The 19086-nt window shown below is 38.1% G+C and overlaps 1 protein-coding gene across 14 annotated transcripts in view; it reads left to right on the top strand.

Moving 5' to 3' along the window:
• The window catches only part of LOC123863736 (ceruloplasmin), a 59518-nt gene that overhangs the window by 6179 nt on the left and 34253 nt on the right, over positions 1–19086 (top strand). For all 14 annotated transcript variants that reach the window (XM_064586582.1, XM_064586589.1, XM_064586593.1 and 11 more), the window contains exons 2-9: positions 1647–1894; positions 3882–4094; positions 4841–5014; positions 6864–7118; positions 8361–8532; positions 11679–11818; positions 13611–13763; positions 15272–15486. In XM_064586582.1, the coding sequence (XP_064442652.1) occupies positions 1647–1894; positions 3882–4094; positions 4841–5014; positions 6864–7118; positions 8361–8532; positions 11679–11818; positions 13611–13763; positions 15272–15486 (1570 nt within the window). The remainder of the gene's footprint in view (positions 1–1646; positions 1895–3881; positions 4095–4840; positions 5015–6863; positions 7119–8360; positions 8533–11678; positions 11819–13610; positions 13764–15271; positions 15487–19086) is intronic.

Below are 19086 nucleotides of genomic sequence, written 5' to 3' on the forward strand. Positions count from 1 at the left end.
GCTTGTATTTCCTCAAGGTCTTCAGTAGATTCCCATGCACATTAAAACTTAAGAAATATTAGGCTGCAAGCCTAGATTTTGGAAGAACTGGGCCTTTAAACTCTGCAGCAACATTAGTCCAGAGCTCCCAGACAAGCCTTCCTCTTGTCTTGAAGAAAAGAAGGAAAAGTCTCTCTCACTCTTTTCATTGAGCTTACAGCTGAGGAAATAAGACAAAGTTTATTCTCCAGTCAGATCTTCCGGCCCCACGGGGACTGAGTAGAAACCGTAAGGCATCAGAGGTCACTGAGGGGAAAGTTGGCAACACACACACACACACACACACACACACACACTCACACCAAGAAATACAAACCTCAGATCATCAGCCTGAGTGTTAGGCTGGAGGAGATCCCATTTGTGGTGGAGCTTGCCAAAGTCCAGGTTTTAAGTGGGTCCTCCACATGGGCAGATGGAGTTACCCACAAATCGATCTTCCTGAGCTATTCAGAGCCTTCTGTTAAGGACAACATAAGAATCACTTTAAAAGTTTGAATACCAAACTCACTTTCTTCCTTTTCCTTTCTTGTCTTTCTTTCTCCTCCTCCCCCTGCTCCCCTGGCCCAGTTATAATTTAATTTGCTCATATTTTTAGAAAAGTTTTGAGCAACTATGAATCAGCCACTAAGCAGAAAGTAAATGTTCAGTGTTCAAGTATTTTCAGTTGCAAGGGATTAAAAGAACATAAGAGTAATTTGAATCCAAAGGTAATTTTAAAACCCACATGTACTGCACGCTCAATTCCAATCTTGGTTTAGTGCTGCTAAAAGAAATACAAATGGTAAAATTAATTTAGCATCATTAATTTTATTTATATAGGAAAACAAAATATATGCACACGTTGAAGTCTCAAATATCAAGATTAACTGCTTATAAACTCATTTTTTTCTAGTAGTTGAAAGAGGTATACCGTAAGTGAGTAACGTGTTAACTGCTTTATCTTAATATTTCACTCTAATTTTGTATTTTATTTCATAATACCTCTGGGTTTTAACATAAAAATCCTGCAGAAAAATACTCTGGTGGATCATAGGGGAAGAGAGGAAAAAAGGAAACAAGACGAAAACAGAGAGGGAGACAAACCATAAGAGACTCTTAATCTCAGGAAACAAACTGAGGGTTGCTGGAGTGGTGGGGGGTGGGAGGGATGGGGTGGCTGGGTGATGGACACTGGGGAGGGTATGTGCTATGGTGAACCCTGTGAATTATGTAAGACTGATGAATCACAGACCTGTACCCCTGAAACAAATAATACATTATATATTAATAAAAGATTATCAGACTACAAAAAATAATTAATTAATTAATCTCTAAAAAAAACCCAAAAACAAAAAAAGAAAAATACTGTTGTAAGATACACCATATTTTATTGTGCCTTCACACATGATTCTCTAATACACACCTGATGTGGGATGCCTCACTTAATTAAAATAGCAGGGTAAGTACCCACTCACCTCTTCATTTTTTGGAAGCATCCATACAACAGTAGGGAAACATTTAATGTGATATGGTTATTAATCTCTCTTTAGTTACATGAGATGTTACAATTATAATGTTATCCCCCAAAATGATGGCTTCTGATAGAGTTGTCTTCTTTTCCTTTCTAGGGGACATCCTGATATCTATCTTCAAAATGGCCCAAATAGAATTGGAAGGTTCTATAAGAAGGCCTTGTATCTTCAGTACACAAACAAAGCCTTTACAACAGTTATAGAAAAACCTATCTGGCTGGGGTTTTTAGGCCCTATTATCAAAGCTGAAACTGGAGATAAGGTTTATGTACACTTCAAAAACTTTGCCTCTAGGCCCTACACTTTTCATCCACATGGAATAACTTACTATAAGGAACATGAGGGTAAGTTCAGCTCATATTCTAGCTGGAATTTCCTCTTAATTCTCAGTAGGAGCACTTTTTTAACTTCTAAGATTATGGCCTCCCTTCCTGGATAAGATCTATAATTTTGTCGTTTAGCTCTAAACGATTTTATTAAGTATTTTGGTTCATCATAATAATGCTGAGTTTCTCTTAGATGTGCTTGCTTGTGTGAAGTGTGAATGTGATGGGACTTCTGGGTAGACGGATGGAGTGAGTCAGTGAGAACTGGGACTTCCCTCCCAGCGCCCCGCACCTCGCCAGCCAAAGAGAATGAGAGAACTAGGCAATGGGAATTAAGGCCTAGAAAAGGCAAACGTCCAGAGGGAGGAAACAGGACTCAAGATAGGGATTGTCTCACCTTTGAAGTTCTTACGTGTGAATATACCGTGGCCGCTGTCCTGTCCCATCCTAACTTGGGATAAACTCTGTCCCGGCTCAGGCAGTCTGGGTAGTCTCCCACGACAGCCAAATGGTACACATGGCTGCACGACCCAGAGCCACAACTGAGATACAATTAATCAAAAGGTTACTGGAATGTAGGACTTAGAAAACTTAAAGATGGTACAGGAAGAACACAGATTAGGTTTGATGTCTCTGATTCATTTTTTTTTTTTAAGATTTTATTTATTTATTTGAGACAGAGAGAATGAGAGAGAGCACATGAGAGGGGGGAGGGTCAGAGGCAGAAGCAGGCTCCCTGCCGAGCAGGGAGCCCCATGCAGGACTCCATCCAGGGACTCCAGGATCATGACCTGAGCCGAAGGCAGTCGCCTAACCAACTGAGCCACCCAGGCACCCTCTCTGATTCATTTTTAGTACTCGATGATGGTAATGATGATGGAAAGAGGTGGTGTTTTGCTGTGGATAAGAGCAAGGGCTCCAAAAGTAATAGACCAAGTTTCAAGTGCAGCCTTGCCTTTTATTGGCTGCATGATCTTAGGCAAGTTACTTACATTCTCTGTGCTTCAGTGTCCTCATACATAAAATAAGTAAAATAATAGTATATAGTAATAGCTCAATGAATGTCAGGTATTATCATAAGTGAAAATGAGGAGGCCATGCTAATTGAAATTATAAGGATTAAGTCTAGAAATGAAGATTAAATTAGATTTTTTAAATAATTTTTTTCTTTTTTAAAGAGGTATTGCTTGAGAAGGTGATTGTTTTGACCATATATTTTTGTTTGTTCTTCTGAAACAAACAAATACATTCATAGCATAGAAGTTGACCGCTGTCTTATTTCTTTTTTTACAATTTCATGTTATATTAGGGCATTACTCATTTTTAAGGTATGGTAGTTATACTGTGTTTCTGTTAAAAGAAAAAAGAGTTCTTATCCTTTAGAGGCACATATTCAAGTATTTATGAATGAAATGAGATGATGCTTTAGAATAATTCAATGGTGTTGGGCATAAGAGTGGTAGGGGTAAGGATGAAACAAGATTGGCCTTGAGTTGATCATTGTTAAAGCTCAGGTGATGGGTACATGTAAATTCATCATATTATTTTCTCAACTTTTACATGTTTTTGGAAATTTCCCAAATTAAAAGTACAAAACTTTAAAAAATCCATAGTTACTTCATGGGCAAAAATTTGACATCATATAAGATGTTTCAAATTATAAGAGAGAGTAGCCATTTTGCTCATGCTTCCATACCATGACCCCAGAGCAAAAGTGGTTCTTTAAATTGCAAACCAAAAGTCACTATTCTCTATCTATTACTACTCCCTTAAGATTCAGTAAGTATAAAAAATAATAACCAAATCTTCTGTGAAGCTTCCAGACCCCCTAATCATTAGCCTCTCACTCCATTCCTCTCTGTTCAAATAGTACATCACTACAATCCCAAGGGGGCACATACTAGAAATTGACCAAATGTTTGCTGAAAAAATTAATGGACCATCTATTCTCTCATTTAAGTTCAAATACATTCACTTTGTAACTTTATCGCATATTGCTTCCTAGGGGCCATCTATCCTGATAACACCACAGATTTTCACAAAGCAGATGACAAAGTGTATCCAGGCGAACAGTACACATACATATTGGATGCCAGCCAAGACCAAAGTCCTGGTGAGGAAGATAGCAATTGTGTGACCAGGATTTACCATTCCCACATTGATGCTCCAAAAGATATCGCCTCAGGACTTATCGGACCTTTAATAATCTGTAAAAAAGGTACATTTTTTCATTATTGATCGCAATGTATGACCAACAGGCAAGAGATGGGGTAGTTTGCTTTTTTAAATGTAAGTCAAGTCTTCTGTGTTATGATTGAGTAGGTGAGGTTGAGAGGGGGTGAATCTAGAAAAAAGGAAAGAAAGAGCAGGGCAGGAAAAGAAGAAGGGATGAATGGAACAAGCATTCACACACATAGGTAAACTGCAAGAAACATGCTTTCCTGGAAGACAGTTTTGCTGTATCCAATTTCCAACAGTGGTGGCTGAAGAGATGTGTGACTTCACTGAATGTGACTCCCTTAGCGGCACTCCATGGTGATAGGTCTGTAGTTACCTGTATTGTGTTGGTCAATATAAGATCACAGTATCTATTTCTAGCATCATGAAAAAGACAACATAGCTCAAGAGCTTGAAATCTAATTCTTACTGGAATAAGGATTTACCAGCAAAGACTTATTGTCTCAGCTTATGGCTGTATGTTATACACACAACTTTAGATTCCAACCTTCACATTTGCCAAAAAGTATTGAATAGTTATGTGGTCAGTGGACATCCAGGTATATAAGGATCTCCAAGCCCAAGACACTGAACATAAAATTTCCTAGTATTTCCATGTCTGTAAAACAGAAGTGACTAATCCAGATTTGTGGTTTATAAGAAAAATAAATCTTTAAAGCTATAAATCACCTGCTAAAAATACACGCTAAAGATTAACTACTACTAAAATAGTAATTTTCACTTCAGATTCTCTGGATAATGAAAAAGAAAAAAATATTGACCAAGAATTTGTGGTGATGTTTTCTGTGGTGGATGAAAATCTCAGCTGGTACCTAGATGACAACATTAAAACCTATTGCTCTGAACCAGAGAAAGTTGACAAAGATGATGAAGACTTCCAGGAGAGTAACAGGATGTATTGTAAGATTATAGAAGATGTGTTAACTTTATCTTATTTTTCTTTATCCATTAAGTCTGCTAGGTTTATCCTTCACATGAATAAGTAGTGTGCTTCTTTATTTTTTTTTAAGATTTTTACTTATTTACTTGTCAGAGAGAGAGAGACAGGGAGAGCACAAGCTGGGGGAGCAGCAGGCAGAGAGAGAAGCAGGCTCCCCAGTGAGCAAGCAACCCCATGTGGGACTCGATCCCAGGACCCTGAGATCATGACCTGATCCGAAGGCAGACGCTTAACCAACTAAGCCACCCAGGCATCCCTAAGTGGTGTGTTTCTGGTCTGGCCTTGATAAGAAGGTATATTAAACATGCAACTTCATATTCAGCTAAACAGATCAAATCAAAACTCTGTGCCTGGTAAAACTGGATATACCAAATTGTTCCCAAACTAATAAGGAGAAAACACCATCAATTATGGTTTAATGTATATGTATGTTATATTTATTTATATATTTGTTTATCCTCCAAACTCATTCCAAAAATTATTTGAGGCAGCCTAAAATTATTAAACTAAATGCTGAAAATTATACTTATATCATAAAGCATTGAACTGTATTTAGGAAAATAGTTCAAACCACTAGTTCTAAAAGGTATTTCTCTTACATTTTTCCTCTGCATCATTTTTTTCTATCTTTTAATTCACTTTATTTCTTCTAGAAATGCTTTCTTTACTGCCCAGGCTTCTCCTTAATTCTTAATTGTGCCCCCAGACACAAAATAATGAGCTTAGTAAGGTTGTCTATCACTCAGAATTTGCATAAGAAATCACATCTCTTAACACCAACTAGACCAGTAAGTATAGATTTTTGTTCGTGTTTAGCTTCTTCAAAATAATCTTTACTCAGAAATTGAGAATACAAAAATAACTCCCAAAGCAGAAAAATAATTAACGAAATACAGATTTTTTTTCCCCTAACTTTTATTTATTTCTGGCTCGAAGGTCCTCTTTCTATACTTTAATCCTGCCTCTGTTATGCACTAATCAAAAATAGATGTTAGAAAAAGATCCTCAAACATCTCGTCTGGGTAGGTCTGGTTATTCCTCTGTTGTATCAGGTGCATTCATGGTGCTTCCCAGAACCAATTTCCACCTTACTTCTAGGGCCACTGAGTGTGAATAGTGATCCTAAGTTTCTTCAAAGGGTCTTAGATCATCCTGCTTTTGGACTTTTAGGGCTTTGTGGTTCTGGTACCAGTCTCTACTATCCTTCCCCTGCATTTCTTCTTTCCTCCTTCACATCTCTTCTAATTTTGTCTTCCGACCTTTAAAAAAGAAAAAAAGAAAGAAAAAGCTTTCCTTGTGTTCTTATTACAAAAGTAATTCATAGTCACTGTAGAAAATTGGTAGAGTTCTGATAAGCAAAAAGAAAGCATTGAAATCATTCATATTACCACTATCATCATGATACATGATTGATTACTAAATAACCTTCAGTCTTTAAAATTTATGTTTGTACATTTTGTATGTGTGTATGTATATATGCATATATATGCATGTATTTATAAATACACATACACATATACACATACTAATGTGTATAGCTTATAACAGAAAGAGAAAACAGGTTTCATCTTCAGTGTTGTGTTCATCTGCTAATGCTGTGTTGACAAAATTCCTGAGGCTGAATTCAGGTCTAAAGTAAGAGCACTGTGATTGATTAGCAATGTCTGATGTGGGTACGGGAGGGAGGAATAGCAGCAGGTTGTATGCCAGGTATTTTCCATCCCCAAATCATTCAGTTTCTATAGAGGTGACTATTACTATCCCAGGCACCAATGTCTGTGAGTCACGATCTCTGCTCTTGGCTTACAGCTGTGAATGGATACACTTTTGGAAGTCTCCCAGGACTCTCCATGTGTGCAGAGGACAAAGTCAAATGGTATCTTTTTGGTATGGGTAATGAAGTGGATGTGCATGCAGCTTTCTTCCACGGCCAAGTGTTAACTAATAAGAACTACCGGATTGATACAGTCAATCTCTTTCCTGCTACCCTCTTCGAAGCTTTTATGGTGGCCCAGAATCCTGGAGAATGGATGCTTAGCTGTCAGAATCTAAACCACCTGAAAGGTAAGGCATTTTTACCTAAAATGAGCTGTCAGCTGAAATAAGCATCATGTCTCAGTTACACCACTAATGGGGTGATTATTGGGAATCAGAATGTAAAAGTTAAATATCTTTGGAATAATCTGAGCCTTGAACTGGTAACTTAATTTCATTCCTATGACGCTATGCATCATAATGTAATAAAAAAGACTGAAATACTGGAATTTTATAAAGTAATGAAATCTGAAAATATATTAATTTTGGGAAAAGAACAACTGGTTCTGAATGTGTAGTCCTGTCCTAAAAGTATAGTTCTGTATATAACTTCTCAGCTTTGTAAAATACACAATATTGTGAACACCAGAAGATTTGCATGTGGAGTTGAAAAGTAACTTTTTTTTTTTTGACTTGGTTCCATTAAATGTAACTAACTTTGTTCATTGAGTCTAGTTACTCCTTGGTTTAACTTGCTAAATCCCTCCTGCATCTCTTCAATATAAAAACAGTCTTGGGGCACCTGGGTGGCTCAGTCGTTAAGCATCTGCCTTCGGCTCAGGTCATGATTCCAGGGTCCTGGGATCGAGCCCCGCATCAGGCTCCCTGCTCAGAGGGAAGCCTGTTTCTCCCTCTCCCACTCTCCGTGCTTGTGTTCCTGCTCTCGCTGTCTCTCTCTCTGTCAAATAAATAAAATCTTTAAAAAAAAAAAAAGAACATTCTTAGTTCTTGAAAAAAATATTAGTTTGTAATATTGGTCTTCTGAAGAAATTAACTTTAATCTGGGTCTTTTGGTATGTTAACTCTGACCTTCAAACATAACCTCACCTATTAAATATGACCTTAGCCTCAGAAGACCCAACACACTGGGTGAATAACCATTTTGATTTTGTCTGAGAACAATAATCATGTATGCTCATTCTATTCCTTCTCCTCTACTCCACCCTGCCCTTAAAGTATGGCCAAACCCCTCTTCATTAATTATCTATTAATGTGTCTGTTTTTTCTCATCAGAAGACCTCCCAAGTGAAACTCCACAGAACTTGGTACCACATTTTTAGAAATACTAGTGTTTAATATCTCTTCTCTGTGCCATATAGAGAAGTTTTGAATTTTCTATCAGTAATTTATTTCAACTATTTACTATAATTTGTAATATTGTTTCTGTTTCTTCAATTTCCATCTGTTATTTCATCAGCAATGATTACGAGGCAATCGGAGGGAAAAACCATTGGCTGCGTTAACCAATGTCTCCTTCCGTGTGGTTTTCAGCTGGTCTCCAGGCCTTTTTCCAGGTACAAGACTGTAACAAGCCTTCATCAGAGGACGATATCCACGGGAAACAAGTTAGACATTACTACATTGCTGCTGAGGAAATCATCTGGAACTATGCACCTTCTGGAATAGACCTCTTCACCAAAAAAAACTTAACAGCACCTGGAAGGTAATTCAGAAAAAGGACTATTATTTCAAAATAGGACTCCCTAAAAGAAAGAAAGAAAGAAAGAAAGAAAGAAAGAAAGAAAGAAAGAAAGAAAGAAAGAAAGAAAGAAAGAAAGAAAGGGCATAAAAGATGGATTCAGCAATTAACATTTTAATTGGTACCTGAAACTGAGTAACAACACTGCTAAATATTTACTAAGGTGTTTGGTATGAGTCCCAGTTTGAAAAATATGATTTTTGAGTTCATGAAAGAAAGTGGTTTTAAAAATTATCAGAGGCTCAAAAAATTCCTCAGAAAATACTGAAAACAACTAGACTGATCAATGCATTAGCTTTCCTTTCTCGAAAACACAGCAATATACCTTGGCTAATTGAATTAAAATAAAAATTAATTAATTAATTAATTAATTAATTAATTAAAAATAAAAGAAAATACAGCATTGTGCAATCCAGCAGGGTTAAGTACATTCACAAAGTTGTACCATCATCCACACTATCCATTTCCAGAACTTTGTCATCATTCTGAATAGAAAGTCTGTATCCATTAAACAGTAGCTTTCCAATCCCTGATAACTTCTACTTTCTGTCTCCATGAATTTACCTATTCTGGGCAATTAATACAAGGGACATAATGCAGTTGTCCTTTTTTGTCTGGCTTATTTCACTTAGCATAATGTTTTCACGGTTCATCCACGTCGTAGCATTCGTTCCTCTTTGAGGCTCAATAATATTCCATTGTATGCATGTACCATGTTTTATTTATCCATTCGTTGATAAAAATTTGGGTTGTTTCCACTTTTTGGCTATCGTGACTAATGCAACTATGAACATGGAAGGACAAGTATTGTTTACATCCCTGCTTTCAATTCTTTTGTGTACATACCTAGGAATGGAATTGCTTCGTCATATGACAATTGTATTTTTAATTTTTTGAGGAACAGCCTTACTGTTTTCCACAGTGGCTGTACCATTTTACATTCCCACCAGTAATGTACAAGGGTTCCAATTTCTCCACATCCTTACCAATATTTATTTTCCATTTTTTTTATCATAGGCATCTTATTGGGGGTGAAGTTGTATCTTATTGTGGTTTTGACCTACATTTTCCTAATTAGAGATGTTGAGCATCTTTTCATGTTCTTGTTGGTGATTTGGAGAAATATCTGTTCAAGTCCTTATCCCATTGCTGAATTGGGTTGTTTGTTTTTGTTTCTGTTGGTGGTGGTTGTTAAAGTCTATGACTTCTTTATATATTCTGGATATTAACCTCTTATCAGATATATGGTTTGCAAATATTTTCTCCCATTCTATAGGTTTTCTTTTCACTCTCTTGATAGTGTCCTTTGATTCACAGAAACTACTCCTGTCCATGTCCAATGACTTCCAGAGCCTCCCAGCCATTCTTCCCTGCTCAGTCTTCCTTTCCTACTGTCCATCCTCCATAAAGCACCCAAAGTAAGCTTTCGAAAATGTTGATGAGATTATGCCACACCCCTGCTTCAAGTCTCTACTCAGACATCACCTCCTAAGAGAAGCCTTATTTGCCACCCAGCTACTTGGAAAGGTCAAGTAACTTACTCAATGACACACAACTGGTCAATAGCTGGGCCTGTGATTTTCAGCTGGTCTCCAGGCCTTTTTCCAGGTACAAGACTGTAACAAGCCTTCATCAGAGGACAATATCCGTGGGAAACATGTTGGAATCACAACTGGGTCTGTGATTCCTGAAGCAGAAATTTAAGCCCCAGTCTACACTGACATCCAGATGCAATGACTCCAAAGCTGCAGCTCAGCCCAGGAGGCTCTTGTAAATTGTAGACTTGCATTTCAAATTGCTTAAGAGACACCCCATTTGGATGAGGCCCTCCAAATCAGTATGTCCAAATCTGAACCTATTGTCTCCCCCCATATATCTGAGCTTTCTCTTCTCTGTGAATAATATCACTACACATCATCAGTCAAGCCCGAAACCTGAGTACCATCCCTGACTCCCCACTTCACCACTCCCTCCTTCCCTCCTCATCAGTACTGCCTCATTATATCCTAAATGTTTCCAGCAATTATCTACTTTTCCCCCACCTGAGGCATCCTCTTAAAACACTGCTCCTGAATGCTCACATCTTTTAAAGCTTTCCTACTGCTCTGGGATGGAGCACTGAAACTTTAACTAGGTCCTGCTGCCCCCGCCATCTCCCCAAGCCTCCTTCTCTCTCTTCTGCCTCTTTCTCTCTTGTTTGCCCTTCCCTGTACACTTTGCTCCTATCATATTTTGTAAAACATGCCATATTCACTCTTTCCTCCAAGCCTTCCATAGGGTATTTCCTCTTTGTAAACACCCACCCCATTCTCCCCACCACATATACTTCATCTTTTTTAACTTGACTCTCCTCTAGATAGTTTTGAAAAATCACTTTCTTTGGAAAGCCTTTGGGGCCTCTTCCCACCACTTTCTCCAAGCCCAGGAGAACTACTCCATAATGCCCTGTGCTTATTGCATGTTATTATGTTGATCGGTTCATAGTCTGTCTTCTCTGATCAGTGTAAAGTCCTTGTGGACAGGGATGGGTCCAGCTTGCTTATGGTTATGCCATCAACATGTAACAAGGTTCCTGGCAAAAAGCAGGTGTCCAGTACATTCGTCAAATGGGAGAAGAGATGAATGGAATGACTTTGGCAAGTCAAATGCCTTTCTGAAATTTAATTTCTTCATTTGTAAAATGGGGAGAATAATGCCAACTTTGTTGCCTTATCATGTGAGTTTCAGATAACAAATGAAAGCTCCTAAGTACCCAGCTGGTGCTGATATGCAATTAACAGTAGCTACTGTATTTTTAAACATTTCATAATTTGTTAAAAAGATTCTATTGTAGAACACTTAATAACTATCAGGGGTTGACATGGGCCATCTTACAATTTTTCACTTCACTTGAAAAAGTGAAACCTCCATACCATATACTCCACTCATTAATTGAATATCCTTCTATGACGTGCCTAGTACCATCTGCTTCTGTTTGAATATTTGGCAAATCGTACATAAGAATTACCTTTGAGCACTGGTCATAATTTTGCTCTTCAATTTGTCCTATGTGAATGCCTGCTTTCTGTTCCGCTTTCAACTCCAGTGATAAACCCTTTTTCTTTTGGCAGTGCTTCAGAGGTATTTTTTGAACAGGGTTCTACAAGAATTGGAGGATCTTATAAAAAGCTGGTTTATCGTGAATACACAGATGCCTCCTTCACAAATCAAAAGAAGAGAGGCCCTGAAGAGGAACATCTTGGCCTCCTGGGTGAGTCCATGCAGAATATTTGTGACTGTTGTACTCTTGTCCTGAGCTACCCAACCTCAGAAAGAATAGAAACTTCAGGACCTGCAGTATGATTTCTACATAGAAACTAGGGACGTGGAAGGTCATTCAATAATTAAAGGTAGCAGCTAGTTACTTTTCCAATGTAAATTACCAATAGTAAATCTTTATCATTGAAAACTCTGCTGATTTCAAATGATGATTTTTTTTTCTTCAAGAGGTAAGGAGAGGGGTGCCTGGGTGGCTCAGTCGATTAGCATCTGCCTTCGGTTCAGGTCATGATCCCAGGGTCCTGGGATTGAGCCCCACATCAGGCTCCCTGCTCAGCAGGGAGTCTGCTTCTCCCTCTCCTCCCCACTCTTGCTCTCTGTTGTGCTTTCTGTCTCTCAAATAAATAAATAAAATCTTAAAAAAAAAAAAAGAGGTAAGGAGAATTGTGTTTATGGCTTGGTTTAAATAGACAGCAAAGCTGTTAGCCTCTATTCTTAGCTGAAATTACATTCCCCTGGAAATAAAATCCAGGCTACTAATGAAAAAGGCTGGGTCAGTCTTAGAGCCTTGCGCACAGCCTAGAGACCTGTTCTCACTCAGACCTTCAGACAGAATATAGTGGGTGAGCACACAGAGTCTGGATCCAGACTATCCTCACTCCTCACCTATTAGCTGTGTGACTTCTGAAAGTACTTAGTTTGCTATGCCTGTTCTCTTTCTGTGAAAGGGGAACAATAATAACAATAACAGTCCTGGGGCACCTGGGCGGCTCAGTCAGTTAAGCGTCTGACTCTTGGTTTCGGCTCAGGTCATGATTTCAGGGTTGTGGGATCCAGCCCTGCATTGGGCTCCTCACTCAGCGGGGAGTCCGCTTCTCTTTCTTTCTCCCTCTGCTCCCCTGCCACGTGTTCTCTCTCTCTCTCTCTCAAATAAATAAATAAATCTTTAAAAAAATAACAATAACAGTCCTTAACTCATAAAGATGCTGTAAGGATTAAAGGAGTTAATACACATAAACACTCAGAAAAGCACATGAGAAGCTCTCAATAAATATCATTTTATATAGTCCATAAAATATGTACTATATATCTATGTTTTTATTCTATATTTGGTAACAATATTGATTTTGGTGACAGAAAATCCACAAAAACGTTACCTTTACATCCAAGACAATTTAACTTACCCTCTTTGGGTGGTCAAGGTTTAACTAGCAGCCCCCTGACTCTTGGGACAAATATCACATATCTGGCAAATAGAAGGCTAGGATAAGGAGAGTATAGACACTGAACAGTTTCTTGTCAATGTATAAAGCTGGTGAACCGACTTGGATCAAAATGCTAACAAATTTCCTTAACCTGAAGTTAAATCAAAAAGCCCTTCTTGGGCGCCTGGGTGGCTCAGTCGTTAAGCGTCTGCCTTCGGCTCAGGTCATGATCCCAGGGTCCTGGGATTGAGCCCCACATCGGGCTCCCTGCTCAGCAGGGAGCCTGCTTCTCCTTCTCCCACTGCCCCCGCTTGTGTTCCCTCTCTCGCTGTGTCTCTCTCTGTCAAATAAATAAATAAAATCTTTAAAAAAAAAAAATCCTTCTTATCTCTTTCTAGCCTTGCCATGTCAAGTTGATACGAGACTTTAAAAAAAAAAAAAAAAAGATGATCCATTTGCCATAAATAAGATGTTGCTTCCAGCAGTTTCTGCCAGAGGACAAGCCAAAGAAAACAACTGTCTTAAGTATTCTGTATGTTATATACCAAGGAAGACTAATAATGCTCTCTTTGTCCCTAGGTCCTGTCATTTGGGCAGAGGTGGGAGATACGATCAGAGTCACTTTCCATAACAAAGGAGCATATCCCCTCAGTATTGAGCCAACTGGGGTGAGGGTCAGTAAGAACAACGAGGGCACATACTATACCTCACTTCACAACCCCCTGAATGAAAGTGAGTACCACCTTCTATAACCACACAACATTTAATAACCCACTGTGCTGGTCAGCCAGGGAAAACTGCCCTGCAAAAACTGAAGGCAGGAACTTCCAAGGAAACCGCTCGTATATCATTCTTAGACATCACGCCAGGAAGTAAGGAAACCTCTTCTCCTTCCATTTCCAACTGCTGTATGGAATTTTGTCCTGCCTTGATTGGATGATTTTTGACAATGCTGGTAGTAACTTATTGGGATTATATCAATTATACATTTCTGGAGTACTACTTGGGTGATTTTTAGATTTGAAAAATGTTCTTGCAATTATAAGATTAGATGCTCATTTTAGAATATTTGAAAAATATAAAAAGGTACAGCCAAAAATATTATCTACAGTTCTATAGATAACCACTATTATATTCTTATATAACCCCCCACTCTTCCATCTGTGTACATATAATATATATTTTGAATGTAGTTGAGATCATAGTATATAATACTTGTCATTGTGTTTTTGTACTGAGTTTGCTTCCTTAGCATTGTAAGCATTTTAATATAACTTTAATAACACAAACATTCCATTTTATGCATGCATTTGGGTATTTTTATATGTCAGGGTGACCGATGAAGATGAATGGCTTTGCCACTTCTTGCAGTATGACTGTGGGCAAATTATTCAGTCTTTCTGGTCTCAGTTTCCCCAAGTATAAAATCAGGATATTTGAACAGGATCATCTGCAGTTGCCTTTTAGGTCTGAAGTTATTTTCAATTCAGTTGTGTTCAATAGAAAATGTATGGATTACCCCCTCTTTTCAGGTGTTGTTCCAGCAAAGGAAATACTGAGACGATGCTTGCTTCAGGAAGGTTACGTTCTATTTGTGGGGAAATACACATAATCTAACATGAAAAGCGCTGGGGGCATCATCAGGGACTGTGAGAGCAGCCCTATATTAGTCTGTTCAGGCTGCTGTAACTAAATACCACAGACTGGATATCTTATAAACAACAGAAATTTATTTCTCACAGTTCTGGAAACTGGAAGTCCAAGATCAGAGGGCCAGCATGGTTGGATGAGGACCCTCTTCTGGGTCTCAGACTTCTTGCTGTGTTCTCATGTGGTAGCAGGGGCTAGGGAGCTCTGTGGGATCTCTCTTGTAAGGGCACTAATCCCATTTAGGGGAGCCCCAGTCTCAAGGTTTAATCACCCCCCAAAGGCCCCACCTTCTAAGACTATCTCATTGGGCATTAGGATTCCAATATGTGAATTCTAGGAGGACACAAACATTTGGACCGTAGCAGGCACCAACCGCAGACTGGTTAAGAGGAGGCTTCCTGAAGGAAATCACACCCATCTGTGACCTGACACCGGAGCACAAGGGGGATGCCATTCAAGTAGGGTTTCATTCTAATTCATAAAAAGGAACTGAGAAGTGGGTTGTCTCAGACGAAACCCAGTCCACTTGGTGGCTCAAATGACCACATTAGCAATCATACTTAACCTCTCCAATGTGACATTTCTCACAGGTGTGCCTTCTCCTTCAGCTTCACATGTAGCACCCAAACAAACATTCACCTACGAATGGACTGTCCCCAAAGAAGTGGGACCCACTTACAAAGATCCTGTCTGTCTATCTAAGATGTATTATTCTGCTGTGGATCCCACCAAAGATATATTCACTGGGCTTATCGGGCCAATGAAAATATGCAGGAAAGGAAGTTTACTTGCAAATGGGAGACTGGTGAGTCCAATGAGGGAAAATATAAATGATTTCCCAATCCCTTTGAATTATCATTATTATAAGGAACATTCTGGGTTTTGAGACAGTGAGGATTTAACACACACTGTTTATTACAAATTTTTCTCCAGCTCATAAGAGCTCTACTATGCAGAGGTTCTCTGGCTAACATGATTATTTCAAATGAGTTGGAAACAGACTTTCCTTGAAACCCAAGGTCTTTTATGATACATTTAGACTTCAACACACAAATAAAAAGTAATTGGTCACTCAACATTCACTAAGGAAAGTATTGTTTAAAGCATTTTTAAAGGAGGAAATGACCATTTGACCAGAAAAGAGAAATACTTAACTCCATCATGTTTTTATCTCTAAGTATTGTAATATGAGCCTTTAAAAGATGAGGGCTCTTTAAAAAAATGCCTTCAATATAATTATCATACCTTAGAATCATCATCATAATAATGTTAGTATCATCAATTTTTAATCAAATTGTATCATAACATTTCCAATTAACGTTCCCCTTTTTCCAGCTGCCTCTTTTTTTTTTTTTTTAAAGATTTTATTTATTTATTTGACAGAGAGAGAGCGAGAGCAGGAACAGAAGCAGGGGGAGTGGGAGAGGGAGATGCAGGCTTCTCGCTGAGCAGGGAGCCCGATGCGGGGCTTGATCCCGGAACCCTGGGATCGTGACCTGAGCCGAAGGCAGACGCTTAACGACTGAGCCACCCAGGCGCCCTCCAGCTGCCTCTTAATTGTTTCAAGTTTGTTGTTTGAATCAGTACCCAAAAAATGACGCTCATTGCAATCAGTTGTGTGTTTCTCAAGGTTATTTCCTTGCATTTTTCTGTCTCAAGGGTCATTTATCCTATGGAAGTTTCCCACACCTGGATGTACTGTTCGTATTCCTGGGGTGTCATTCAGCAAGAAAGTTTCTTCCTCTTTCTCTCAATTTCCTATAAATCAGTAGCTAGATCTACAGGTCTGATCAAATTCAGGTTAGATTCTTTTTTTCAATACTACTTCGTGTGTAGTACTGGGTACTTCTATCAGAGAATATATACTATACAGTTGGGAATGTTGTCAGCCCCTGAGAACCATTTCCTAGATTCGTAAACTAATCAGGGATTGCACAATAGTAACATCCTGATCTCATCATTCTTCTTTATTTATTAGCCAGTATACTTCCTTAAACAGAAACTTCCCTTAATGGATTATTTGGTTAGCCTGAGGTACATATTCTATAAGAAAGGAATGACAAATGCTTGATTCTTTCCCTTTATCTACAAGTTTTCAAAGTAATAGTTCTCTAACATACTTCAAAGATTCTTAATAATTTATTTTCTTATTAGGTGCTATTGTGAACTCATGGATTTAAGAATATTTGGTGTGTTTGAATTCATTAACATTATCCCTATTGATGCCCCAAATATCCTACCTATTTTTTGCTACTAAGAGGATTTGTTCAGGTTGATTCCTTCATTTTTACACGAACTTGGTAGTCTTTGAAGCTTCCTTGATTTTTGGTGTAAAAAGCTGTTTTAAGTTCATATTACACACTTTCTGAGCCAGACCTGAAATCAGCCATTTCTCCCAAGAAGCCCTAGTTCTTTTCAGGAAGAAATTATTTTTAGAACCACAATCTGGGCACTATGGGTACTCACTCATTTCTATTGGCTTCATCATTGTTTCTAGGCCTTTTCAATGGACAGAACTGGAGAAGGAAATTTTTTAAGATAAAATTAATCATGAGTTCATACTGATACTTTCTATTCAAAGTCAGGTCTAAGGATTCTTATTGTTTTTTACTTAACTTTATTAATCTTACATCTGTATCTCCCTTCAACTACACTGAAAAATCTTAGTTCTCAATGATAACAACATAAACATTCACTCAATTCATCCCACAACATACAAACAACAGCCTCAGAATCACAATTACAACACTACAGCCAGCAATATAATTACTGAAAACAATTTAAGATTTGTTTGCAGCCCTTTTTGTCCTTAGAGTAGATCCCACTAGGGATGTTCAGTCAAATTACAAAGTTAAAGTCACTTGGAATAGTTCCTCTCTGTGTAGTTTTGCTACCCACTAGATACACAGGTTTATTTAATTAATTTTACTTCTATTTCTTTTAGGGATTGCCTTTAAAATTGTAATATTATTTTATAATAATGTAAAATATTTACCTGGTTCCAACATCAAATCTACAAAAAGAGGCATATTCAAAGAAGTCTGGCTCCTATCCTTTCTCCCCTGTCACCTATTCCCTTAATACCAGCACCTTTCATTTTTAGCTTTACAGTTCATTTTTAATTTTTTTTCATTATTATTTTTGTCAACTTAATTTTTCAGAGCACTTTAAGGTTAACAGCAAAATTAAGAAGAAAGTAGAGATTTCCCATATATCCCCTACCTGCCCCCCCGCAGCTCCACCCAGCCTCTCCCAATATCAACATTTCCAGCAGAGGGGTGCATGTGTTACAACTAATGAACCTACATTGACACAGTGTTATCATCCAAAGTCCAGAGTTTACACTAAGGTGTAAACACTCTTGGTGTTTACATTCTATGGGTATAGACAAATGTATAATGAAAGTATCCACCATTATGGTATCATATAGAATATTTTCACTGCCCTAAAAATCCCGTGTTCCACCGGTTTATTCCCTACTCCTGATACCCAACCCCCGGTAACCACTGGTCTTTTTAATGTTTTATAGTTTTGCCTTTTTTCCAGAATGTTGTATAGTTAGAATCATACACTATGTAGCCTTTTCAGACTGGCTTCTTTCACTTGGTAATACACATTGAAGTTTCCTCCAAGTCTTTTCATGGCTCAATAGTTCATTCTTTTTTAGTGCTGAATCATGTTCCATTGTCTGAATGTACCAGATTGCTTATCCATTCACCTACTGGAGAACATCTTGGTTACTTCCAAGTTTTGGCAGTTATGCATAAAGCTGCCATAAGTATCCATGTGCAGAGTTTTGTGTAGACATAAGTTTTCAGCCCCTTTGGGTAAATACCAAGGAGACCAATTGCTAGACTGTATGGTAAAAGTGTATTTCGTTTTGTAAGAGAACACCCAAACTGTCTTCCAAAATGGCTATACCATTTTGTATTCCCATTAGAAATGAACAGGAGGTCCTGTTGTTCCACATCTTTGCCAGTATCTGGTATGGTCGGTGTTCCAGATTTTGGTCATTCCGATAGGTGTGTAGTGGTATCCCACCATTGTTTTAATGTGCATTTCCCTAATGATATATGAAGTGGAACATCTTTTCATATGCTTGTTTTCCATCTGTGTATCTTCTTTGGTGAGGTGTCTGCTAAGGTCTTTGCCTATAGGTTAATTGTTTATTTTCTTAATGTTGAGTTTTAAAAGTTCTTTAGTATTTTAGATAACAGTTCTTTATCAGATGTGTCTTTTGCAAATATCTTCTCCCGTTCTGTGGATTGTCTTCTCACTTCTCTGGACATTATCTTCTATAGAGCATAAACTGTAATTTTAATGAAATCCAGCTTATCAATTATTTCTTTTACAGGTTGTGTCTTTGGTGTGTATCTAAAAAGTTATCACCAAGGTCATCTGGATT

Source organism: Mirounga angustirostris, unplaced genomic scaffold (genome assembly GCF_029215605.1).
Source record: "Mirounga angustirostris isolate CCGP_5_RB_7025 unplaced genomic scaffold, mMirAng1.0.hap1 SCAF_1, whole genome shotgun sequence".
NCBI classification, from domain to species: Eukaryota; Metazoa; Chordata; class Mammalia; order Carnivora; family Phocidae; genus Mirounga; species Mirounga angustirostris.